General features: G+C 38.7%; 1 protein-coding gene across 6 annotated transcripts in view; it reads right to left on the bottom strand.

The window, feature by feature from the left end:
• Positions 1-682: 682 nt before the first annotated feature.
• NEDD4 (NEDD4 E3 ubiquitin protein ligase) overlaps positions 683-12108 on the bottom strand; it is a 136401-nt gene continuing 124975 nt past the window's right edge. For all 6 annotated transcript variants that reach the window (XM_027067312.2, XM_027067313.2, XM_027067314.2 and 3 more), the window contains 8 exons: positions 11893-11988; positions 11487-11560; positions 11111-11171; positions 8285-8344; positions 8095-8202; positions 7380-7476; positions 4155-4227; positions 683-3648 (listed from right to left, as the gene is read on the bottom strand). In XM_027067312.2, the coding sequence (XP_026923113.1) occupies positions 3546-3648; positions 4155-4227; positions 7380-7476; positions 8095-8202; positions 8285-8344; positions 11111-11171; positions 11487-11560; positions 11893-11988 (672 nt within the window). In that variant the 3' untranslated portion in view covers positions 683-3545. The remainder of the gene's footprint in view (positions 3649-4154; positions 4228-7379; positions 7477-8094; positions 8203-8284; positions 8345-11110; positions 11172-11486; positions 11561-11892; positions 11989-12108) is intronic.

Raw genomic sequence — 12108 nt, 5'->3', positions numbered from 1 at the left:
GGAGCCCTTTATTCATAGTGAGGCCCTGAGATTCCAACACTCAGTTTAATGTCCTTTATAAGAGGAATGTGTCTGCCCCTGATGGACTGCAAAACAAAGGTTTCCTGTAGAGGGAGGCGTGGTGTGGACTCACTGAGGACGAGCTGGTTAGCCCTGAAGGGGCAGAAGTGGAGAGGGCAGTGGCCTGACTCCCAAGGATTAAAAGCTACAGTCTGAATTTTCACACAAATAGGGGGCTGGAACAGTATGTTCCCAGGGCTGGCTTGAATTAGTTTGGGATTCCCTTCTAACTGGGAAACTTCCAGGTGCCTAGAGGAAGGAGAAAAAGATACTTGGTTCTGAATTAATACTTGAACTCCTGCTTTCATGGAAACAAGGTTATAAATAATGGTTCGGTTACAAGCTGGCTTCTTGAATGGGCAATACCCTGTCTGAATCCAGTCCATTTGTAAGTTTGTTATTATATTATCTTCTGGATCATTCACTAACAACCAGACTTTTGGAAAATGACCTGTTTGTAAAGCAGAAATTATCTGCAGTTATGAATTAATAATCATGCCAATCCATCAGATACAAATTCAAGATGCTCTTGAGAATTCCATATGTGCTGCAAAGGACTAGACCAGAAGATATGACCCAGAATACTGGCTTGGAGACATTTCTATTTAAGAATGAATCACGGTTTTTGTTTTTATTAGAATAGAACTTTATTTGTGGCATCAAGATTTTTAAAAATGATTTTATACTTTATGCAATAAATTTGATACATTAATCTTGATATATATTTACCATATGAGAAGAATTTTTAAAACAATGCTAAATGGCTTATAATCAAAACGAATTGTGTTTAACTTGATAATTATGTGGAATAATTTCAGCATTATAAATAAAAAAATGAAAACAAATACCATTTTAAATTTGAGTTAGGATGAAACGCATTTGTATTACAATTTTATGTCTATGTTAAAGTTTGATTACAGAGAAAATATAGGCTAACATTATGTGCTTATAATTTCTAGAAAAATAGAACATCCTTGCTTTATGAAAATGACCCTATTTACTCTCCAGCTGTAGACTGCATTTGAGACACTTTTCTTTCTGGGATGAGAGGCTGTGTCACTTGATACAAGTTCCTTCCAGACCATCAATCCACACCTGGAGACGAAAGGGAAGACGGTCTGTGGCTGGGAGCTGGTGGAGTGTCTGGTCTCATTGACACCTTGGGAGTCATTAACACTTTATGGGAGTTACAGGATCATCCAAGTGAATTATCAGTCAGATGAAAAGCACGCTTTGTATTTTCTCAAGCTCCTATCTGCTATGATATTTCACAGAAATGATATTTAAACAACCATGTGGTAAAATCCTGTTTTAACAAAAATAGTTTTCACATTAAGGTCTCTATAAGGAGGACACTTCAAAATGCATTGGCCCATATTAATATTATTTTGCTGATGTGGAGAAAATGAATTCTGATGGTAAGATCCATGTACAGATAAACATATATACACACACTATCAGAGATGTTCCTACTTCTTTGTTTATTAGCAGACATTTTATTTTTAAATGAAGAGGTTCTTCTTTGGGAGTGTAGCTAGTGTGCACACCTGATTTGACAAAATCTGATGGTCAGCACAAAGCACAAATCATCTTCTGATTGTATCAGACTTTACAAAACAGCTCTCTGGAACCCACAACAGTCTTCCATGGCAATGAGGGTGGGTGTGATTGTTCTCCTTTGATGGATGAAAGAACAGGAGCCCAGAGACGTTAAGTAAGTTGCTTCAGTTTAAACAGTTGTTAAGTGATAAAACTCGCACTATATCTGGTAGTCTTGCCTGAACGCTGGTTAACTCAGGTGAAGACAAAACACAGGGTGCACTGATCTAGAGGCATTTGGCAAGTGGGTTGGCTACTGTCACACTTGTACCTATTGTGTTGTCCAACTGAAACCAATACCCAGCAGCACTCTTTTACAACTCTTGGAGTATATATATGTATTTAAGAAGATTCATAACATATATTCACAATTATTCCTAAATGACCAAGACACCATATTGAGAAATAGGTTGAACGTTCTGCAAGAGCGTTTTCTGTATAATCTTTCTAATATACGTATGAAACATATAAATACAGTCTTGGCACACTTTATCTTTGCAGGTGCCCTGGGACACTTTCCCTTTTGCCTTTTGCTTCTCACCCCTCTTTTGATTGTTTAAAAATTCATTTACACATCTATAAGTTCCTTGAGGTGAGGACTGAGCTAGATATCTTTGAAGCTCCCGGCCCTGACCCCCAGGGCCTGGCACAGTGCCAAGCACACAGCAGGCATGCAGTAACACATTTGTTGAATGCATGCACGTGATGTCTACGTACTTCAATTTGGTTAAAATAGGATCCTACTTGTAGCATTTTTCCTAAAGAGTTTTGCATTTAGAGTAAAACGTTATCATTTTCATAGTAAACAGTATTTTTAAAAAGCATAAGAAATATGGTAATAAATTTAATACAAATTGTGCATCATGACTATTCTTTGGTTATTTTTAACAAATTATTTGGTTTTTTGACTAAAGTGAAATACTAAAAATATAAAAATGCAACTATAGAAATTAGCTTAGTCTGTAAACATAATAAACCCTGTAAACATAGATTTACTACGTAATTGTGCAAGTGTAAAGAATGACTAGAAAAGTACTATACACTTAACTTAGTTCTTCAAGGCATACTTAGAAATACTGCTCTGTGGAGCTTTCGTTTAATGTTCGAAGAAGGAATTCTTTTCCCTTAAACGCGAAGGAGTGATGACCATGCTGATGAACCATGAGGATATACAGGCAAGGCGACGGAGTTAATACTCTTCACGCTCTGCAAATTTGAACTTGCTTCACATATCTTACAAACCACCTTGTTTAGTAAAGCTACATGTTAACAAAAGCCAAATACTTTTAAAATAAAGAAGCAAACATTTTCTGTTTTTTGCAAGTGAGTCAGTTGACTAAAAGTATAGGTAACACACTTCCCAAGGGTTTTCCAAAAATCTGGGTGCTAAGGTGCGGCAGGAAGGTCTACAAAATAAAGAGCTGCAGGCAGCACTAAGTATATTGCAGTTTCCTCCATTGTAAAGTGTTCTTTTCCAAATTTCAGTTTTCCTTCTCAAAAAGCATCACACTTTTCACACAAGACACTTATCACAAATATTTCACAGTTATCATTTCAGTAGTTTAAGAAACAACTGCCTGGCCAATACTGTAAAAGAGGTAAATGTTAAGGACGGAACTCACTATTTCAGGCACACAGGACTTATATCCTAGAGTGTGAACTCTAAAGACAGAGAGAAACAGCTGTGTAAATGCAACACATTATTTAAGAGTGAATGAAATAATGGTAAGGCTGTCATACTATTTTTTCGTATGCTTTTATATGATTTTTCCCCACTCTCTGGGAAGAAACAATGGCCAAGGTTTAGTAGTTCCCTGGAAAACCGTAAGTCAAGATTTTGCTTATACAAAAGAGGCAGTGAAACACTCCAGATTGTTATTTGGAATCTAATCAACACCATCAAAACCCTGAGTGTTCTCAATTGCCATCTGAAGTTTATCCCATAATTCTTCAAATGATTCATAGGGTGGCAAGTCCAAGCGATTAAAGCTGAAAGAACAGAGAGGGACTGGTTACCACGCTGACAGACCAATAGCAATGGTGCTACTCATGACATGCTCAACAATGCTGGAAGATGTTTTATCACTGGGGAGAAGGAAGATACAGGACTGGACTGTAGCCATGGACTCATCCCATGAATTCTTGGTCGTGTCCTGTCAAAACCACCTTGACTTCCAAATGTCTGGGTTCATCTGCTACTTTAATCTCCAAAAGGGAATGTTCCAGCTTCTCTTGGGATGGCCCATCCTTCATGCAAGGGAGGCAATATATGGTCAACAGTTGAGACCGGCCTCTCCAATGTTCACCTACCTGGACTTCAAGCCCAGGCCTACCTGGCAAAGATACACCTGTTGCTGGGTTGGTGTTTCTGCTTCCTCCATTGCTGCTGCTGCTGCTGCAGCACAGAGCGGCTAGACCTTCTGTACCTAGACTATCTGTTACGGGAGCTTTACTCTCAGAAAACTCATTCTCTAAGTGTTTAAGAAACTACTTACCATGTATGGGCTCTTGGCAGCTTTTCAGGGGTACCCCACTGTTCAACTGTAAATGACTGTGGTCCATTTGAGCCTGTAAGGAAGAAGGTTGCTCTGGTTTCACTCATTCTCTTATTTATTTATTTATTTATTTATTTATTTATTTATTTATTTATTTATTTTTGAGAGAGAGAGAGAGAGAGAGAGAGAGTGCGCGCGCGAATGGGGGAGGGGCAGAGAGAGAGGTAACACAGAATCCAAAGCAGGCTCCAGGCTCTGAGCTGTCAGCACACAGCCTGATGCGGGGCTCGAACTGAAGAACCGTGAGATCATGACTTGAGCTGAAGTTGGACGCTTAACCAACTGAGCCACTCAGGCACCCCTAGTTTCGTTTATTCTTTATAGGAATCCCTAGAATTTCACAACTCAGTTTTCCAATGTAGAACTTAAACATGCAGAGAACTAATCAAGTTTCTTTAAACTTGTAAGAAATGAAGGCTCTCCTATACTTGATGGCTTCATCGTCCAGATACGAGATAAAGATTCCCCTCCATCAGCTCGTCTATGGCCACGATGTCTCTCTGCCTCTAGGTAGTATATCTGGTGATATTTTTGCTGTTTTCTAGCTCTGTGTTTCCATATACCACCTCCTTCATAGGTACAAAGAGAAAATGAGTTATTTTCTTTCTTTTTTCAGTCCCACTAAAAAAAGCTTTATTTTTTTCTGATTATATAATCTCACTGCAAGAAAATTGAAGCAATAGAGAAAAATATAATGAAGGGTATAAAAATCACCTCAAATTCCACTATTAAATCTGAGTAAACATTAGATCATGAATCGTTTTGTGCATGTGCATGCATGTGGAATTTTGTTTGCACGTGATCATGTTATCCATGCTACATTTTTGTTTTATCATGGACACTTTCAGAAATTTTTTTTTCTTTGAAGTTTTAACTTAGCTCTTCCTTTTCCCAATTCTCAGCATCCTCCCACCACCCAGGTAATCAGTGTTAATAACTCATGTAAAACCTTCCATACTTTTCCCCATATCTTATAATCTATCCAATTATGTGTGTGAGTGTAATTGCCAGAAGCAGTACTAAAAATATTGGCTATTCTCAATATTAGTTTTCTCAAAAAGTATTGCTTTATACACACAATTGCTCTATCACAATTATGTTCACAGTTAAAATGTCAGTACTTTAGTCATTGTTTTCCATAACATGGAATCATATATATTTCCCTGCCTCTTGATTCTCTCACCTTAACAATCCATTGCAAAAATTTCCTCTAAGTCAACCAATATAATCCTTAAACACTTTTAATTGGCTAGATGATAGTGCATTATAATATTAACATTTTGAAGCAACTGCTACTTCTTTCTGAAAGTGCATAAAAATTTGTGTTATATTCTAATCAACCACCTCTGGCTCCATGTGTGGGATATTTTCCCCAAATTCCAAACAATTCATGAAATCAGTGGATGGCTGTAGGCCTGGACTGCCTAAAAGAGGGATGTGGAGCTAGACATGGAAGCAGGTGTTTGTCCTGCCTTGATCTTTCCCTACTGTAATTGGCTAAAGTGTAAGAGAAGAGAAAGGAAGGGAAGTCACGGGAAATCACTGCAAAGACAAATGCAAAGATATCTAACTAGGCAAGGAAGGGGCGTACTGGTTAGGGCAGAGCCCCATTCTTCTCAGGGTGCGCGGTAGCTCTAGGTGGGGAAGTGGCACGTGCTTAACGGGTTCTGCAAACAAATATACATGAAGCTTAAGGAGACCAGGTTTGCTGAGGAGGAGACCGATAGGGCTGGGGGTTTAGTGATCCCATCAGACAGCGACAGCTTTCTCTTTGCATGAAAAATTCAGCTCAGTAACTACTGACGCAGCAGTTCTGACTTGTCATTCCCAGAACAGTTCTAAACTTCATTGTTGCTCTGAGTGGGACTCTATCTTAGCTATACCTTCTCTGAAAGATATTCTTCTTAAAATCTTTAAGAGCAAGTAAATGTCATTCCAATAAACAGATATTCATTGATTTGAGAAAAGGTGATCTACATCAGAAACAGTAGGGTTTTTAAATGTTTATTTATTTTTGAGAGAGAGAGAGAGGAGAGTGGTGGGGGGAGGGGCAGAGAGAGTGGAGAGAAAGAATCCCAAGCAGGCTCTGCATTGTCAGCACAGACCCTGACATGGGGCTTGAACCCATGAACAGTGAGATCATGACCTGAGCTGAAATTGAGAGTTGGATGTTCAACCGACTCGGCCACCCAGGTGCCCCAGTAGTTATTTTTACAAAACACACCTCTAGTGCTATGAGATATATCAACTGGAAAACAGTTTGATGGATCTGCAGAATTTCACTTTATAGTAACTATTTTGAATATGAAAGATATGTGCAGTCTTGTCACCAGTCCTGCCATTTCCTACAAAGCTGAGGAATAGTAGTTTCATGAGATTCTCTACCCTCTAATCACTACCACATATACATGCACCACACACACACACACACACACACACACACACACACACACACAGGCAGGCACAACACACAACCACGCACATCACACATGCTAATGCACATACACATGGATTCCATGATCACATACATTTTGGAAACCCCTTTTTTTCATAGTAAATATTCTGAACGAGTCCCAAAGAAATCTACTCAACTTTGTTTAGTCTAGTATTTCCCTCAAATGTATTTCCCTCTTTGTTTTTTTTGTACACTTACTAACATTCTGTGGGACATTACATGTTGCCCTAAGTTATCACCCTACAGACAATGCTTTTTATGTGATGGAACATACAGTGGGAATCAAATTTAAAATTCAAGGTTGGAGGGGCACCTGGGTAGCTCAGTCGGTTAAGTGTCCAACTTTTGGTTTTGGCTCAGGTCATGATTTGATGGTTCGTGAGTTCGAGCCTGCTTGGGATTCTCTTTCTCCCTCTCTCTCTTTCTGTCTCTCCCCCCCTCCAAATAAATAAATATACTTTAAAAATATAAAATAAAACTCAAAAGTAGAAAGTAACTCGAGTCATTGTATGCTTTTTCCTTTGGTATCTGATTAGAAGGTGTGCGTATCTTCTGGTGTACTTCAGTGTGTCTGATTAAATCATCTAAGGATCTTAATTCTTTTTACTAAGCTAAATGTTTGTATAAATGATAGAAGCTTGACAACTAATCAGCAATGAAAAGGCAAATGGCATCACTCCATTTTTAAGTGATCTATGGAAAATCCTTACCATATAGTTCCGCAAACCCATTCATAGGCACACGAGATGTGCCAGTGACAAACTGGAGTAATCGGATTCTTTTTTCTGAGTCCATCATTAGAACAGCCTGAATAAGATAAAAACAGCATTTAGGAATATCACTGGAACAAAAGTAACACAACTATCCTGAAGAATGCTGTCAGAATTTTTGGTATTCATGATCAGTTATTAAGTGTACACCTTTCTGTTAGTTACATTTATGTTTATGGGTGACTATAAAGTTTCTAAAACTTCACTTCCAAGGCTACATGGTACCTCTTTAGAATGAGATCACAGTCTTCTAATGAAGTGACAAAAATATCTTCTTGGATGTGAGTCATGGCTTTTTAAAAATTACATTTACTGATATTATTGAGTTGCATACACATTTCTCTATTAGATGGAAAATCACATTTAAAGGAGCCATGCAGGAGTCCCAGAGAATAACACTGTAGGTTATTACAAGTGCTCTCAAACAGTTTCTAAGTTAATAAGGAACTAAGCGCTCATTGCAGCTGTTACTGCCATTTACTACATTCTGAACACTTACTTATCTATAAATACGTATGGAGGTTGGAACTACACCCAGAAGGTAGACGTATACAAAACAACATCATCGATGTTATCTATGTGTAATCCACTAGTATGGTTACACATGATTGAATCTATTGAAAAGTAATTTATGGAAACAGAAGCTTTCAATTACCTTCCAAAACCACTGTATCACTTGATGGTTCACACTGTAGCCATTTTTATACTTTGTGTGTTCTCTCCAGTCATTCACATCGACATCTCCCAATCCACACATAAGAAGCTACATAATAAGAAAAGTCAAACTGTAGACAAGAAAAATAATGAGTATAAAAATCCTGCTTTAAAGTAAGAATATTTCTTACCTCTAGTTCGTTTTCATCGAAAATTTTGATGAGATCCTGTGGTATTAGTTCAAAAAATCCCTAGTAGAAAGAATGTATTTAAAAAACTGGTTAGCAGAGTCGATCCTCATTCTTAAACTTCAGCTTCTGGGCTGTTACTGGAGAAATCCCACATCCACAGAGATCCCTACCACTACCCAGCCATGGCTTCTTAAGTTAACCAAGATTTCAATACTGGCAAGAAAATGCATGTGTCCACAGTCTGTTCTCTCTCACTGATTCCTCAAAACGGCTGTTGTGAAACGTCCCCACATTTTCCAAGCCGCTTCCTTCTCTTCCATCCCTTCTTTACAGCAGATAATTTTTATTTGAAAGAGAACATAGAGGTGCTTATGGAATTCCCTCAGCCTTCTGCATTCCCACAGACGAACCAGACCGAAATCCATTGTGGCCCCCTTCTCACTGCAGTGGAGATGGGTACTGCTTTCTCTCTGTGCTTTATTTGCTTCCCCAAGGGGCTCATTTCACTAAACCTCCTTCCCTTTATTATCTCACTCCTCATGCATTTACATTTATTTAAGCCTATCTACCTTAAAAACACAACAAAAAAGCAAACCCATCTTTCTTCTCCTTACTGCCAAGCTATTAAACATTACTGAACCCACCTGCTCACCCTTGTCCCTGCCTCCACCCACTGCTATCTGACCTGCCCGCCACTGCTTCCCTGAAGCTGTGCTGGAAAGAGTCAAAGACAGCTCTGGGGCTAACTCTGATAAACACTTTCTAGTTCTGTATCTTATTTGACTTACCCACACTGATATTGTCGAACACACCTCTGTTCTTAAAACTTTGCCTGCGGTTGGTGGTTTTTCTCTTGTGCCTCTGTCTGCATTTGCTAATTTCCTTCCAAGTTTCCTTTCCTTTTTTTTTTTTTCTTAAAGCAATGTCTGGTCCAACCGAATTAGTTTCCAGGTCCAGGGTTATGACCCAGATATTGCTGTGTGTGTTTTTTTAAGTTTATTTATTTTGAGAGAGAGAGAGAGGGTGAGAGAGCGTGTAAACAGGAGAGGGGTATAGAGAAGGGAGACAGAGAATCCCAAGAAGGCTTTGTGTTGACAGAGCTGGGGCTTGATCACGACCTGAGCTGAGATCAAGAGTCTGACGCTTAACTGACTGAGCTACCCAGGTGCTCCGAAGTCTCCTTTTCTACTGCTCATTCCTTCAATGTTGGTGTTCCCACATCTCCACGGTGGCCATCTACTTTCGCTGTTCTTACCATCCTTTCCAATTTCCCGCCTTACCTAGTCCACAGCTCCAGTGCACATAAACAGATGATTCCCAAATCCATGCTGCCCCCCAGATCTCCATCCTTTAAAGCACACTAAGCTGCAGTTGTCCCTTTGGAATGCCATTCAAATACACACACGGCTATCTTACCACAGCACCTTAGGTCCTGCCTTCCTTTTTCTCACCTGGATCCCCATAGGACCTTCCCATCTGGCCCTGCTGCTAGTCTTACCCATCTCTAACTCACTACCCACCACTTCCAGAATGGTCTAAAATGTAAATTGAATCCTGCTGTTTTACTGGAGAACAGCCTTTAATGCCACCTTCCTTCCCCTCATTCGCCTTCCACAAAAACCCCAAATTCCATCTGTTTTCAGTTTAGCAAAGAGACCCTTCATAACCTGCTATTGCTCAGCTCTCCAGCTTAGTTCTACCTCCTGCATCACCTCAACAGTGTTTGAATTGCTGGCATTTTCTCTAACATGTGCACAGTCTGTCTTATTGCCAGACTACATGTGCCATTCGTTGTGTTTAGAACTCCATTGCCTTCTTCTGTGCGGCTGGCCAGGTCCTCTAGGCATTCCCTATCCCTTCCTGCACCTCCTCTTTCCCTTTTCCAGCTCTCCCCTGTGCTTACCAAGCACTTCAGGCTTGCCTCTGTCCACTTCACTCCAGATGCGCTGCCCCCTAAAGCAGGACCTATGTCTTTCTGCCTTGTGCAGCACCACACACATAGTGAATGCTCGATACTGAATAAATTAAAAAAGTACTTGATGAATATGTAACAGAAGATTTTAAGTTAGTTTAAGAAATGAGTGCACTGACAATAGCCTAAATGTCCACCAATGGGGGAAGTTTAAATAACTTACGAATTTACATTACGAATAAAATGCAGCCCCAAGCACAAGGAAGGGTAGTTATGCATCTTGACATGTAAGGATCTCCAATAAATATTTGATAAGAGAAGAAAGCAAGTCACAAACCAACATGTATAGTGTGATCCCGTGTAGAAAAATAGGTGGCATGTTCCACTATCCCTACAGCAGTCTTTTTTTTTTTTTTTTTTAATGTTTGAGAGAGAGAGAGAGTGCGAGCAGGGGAGGAGCAGAGAGAGAGAGAGGGAAGATCCAAAGCAGGCTCCATGCTGTCACTGCAGAGCCTGATGTGGGGCTCGAACTCAAAAACCATGAGATCCCAACCTGAGCTGAAGTCAGATGCTTAACTGACTGAGTCACCCAGGTGCCCCTCCCTACTCCCCACTCTTGACTCTTATTCACCTAAGATTGCTTAAGATGCAGCAGTCATGACTGGGAAAAGATGAGAAGTGGGGACTGACATGAAGGGGGATTGTCAATGTTAACTGTATGGACTTCCTGAATGACTGAGTTTTAACAGTGAACATCTGTTCATTTTAATATTTTTAATATAAAAATACAATGAAAAATTGTTTTTAAAAGCCAGTCATCTATTAATTCTTCCCAGACATGGTGGGCCCTAATACTTGAAACTTCTGAATTTTACTTTAAAATTACAGAAGAACAAACGAAAGTAAATGAATACCTCTTTAAAAGCAGCCATTTGCTTCTGGATTCGGTTTACAAATCGCCACTGTATTACAAGACTAAAAAGAAACAAAACATTTCATTTTTTTCACATGAACCAAGGAAAAAATTTAAGGTATATTTATTCCAGCTGGAAACTAACTAACTAACTAACTAACTAACTAACTAAAGGCTAGGTAAGCCCAAGGCAAAAAAGTGATTATGAGTGGATAATATGGCATTGTAATAGAAAGAGAAAAAAGAACACTGAGACTCTGGTGATGAAGGAAGAAAGAGAAAGAAGATACAAAAGGTCTTCCCACAAAGAACTACAAAGTTATTTCCATTAAAGTATTTACTAAATATAATAAAATACTTACTAACAAAATACTTACTAAATATATTCCTTTTTGTTCTTGCTGGTGACAACGATTTCTGATCCACCAATTTTCAACTCATGTTGATGTGTCTGAAATTAAGCATGATATCTTGATATGTTATTTTAGTGAAAAAAAATAAAATATACATATCATGGTTATACCAGAAACACAGTGTTTTAAATTAAATCCATTCACAAGCTAAGAAAACTTAAAATATTAGTTTTACTAAACTAAACATGGAATGAGTCAAATGTCAAAGAAAGCAGAAATTCTTGCTGAGACAGCTTTTGTTACTGGAAAATAAATTTAAAAACAGAGCACAGAAATGTGTTGATAATATGAATTATTTAACTTCTAAACTTGAGTTATAACATTTGTTTCAAAATTTATGTACCATTTTAATTAATCAAAATTTACAAACCTGTCCAAAAAGTTCTTCATCTATGACAAACCTGAGGTCCAGTTCTGTTGGATCATTTTCAAGAATCCATCTTAGTGAATTGTAATATTCACTATCCTAGATGAGGAAATTGCATATTTAAAATTTGTACGTAACAAGAAAACCCATGAACCTGGAAACAAAGTATGCTGAGGATCTGAATACTTAGACAAAAGATGAAAAGTCAGCAGGACATCT

Source organism: Acinonyx jubatus, chromosome B3 (assembly GCF_027475565.1).
Source record: "Acinonyx jubatus isolate Ajub_Pintada_27869175 chromosome B3, VMU_Ajub_asm_v1.0, whole genome shotgun sequence".
NCBI classification, from domain to species: domain Eukaryota; kingdom Metazoa; phylum Chordata; class Mammalia; order Carnivora; family Felidae; genus Acinonyx; species Acinonyx jubatus.
Note: the sequence above shows the minus strand (reverse complement) of the source record. Positions and strands in the feature narration are given on the sequence as shown.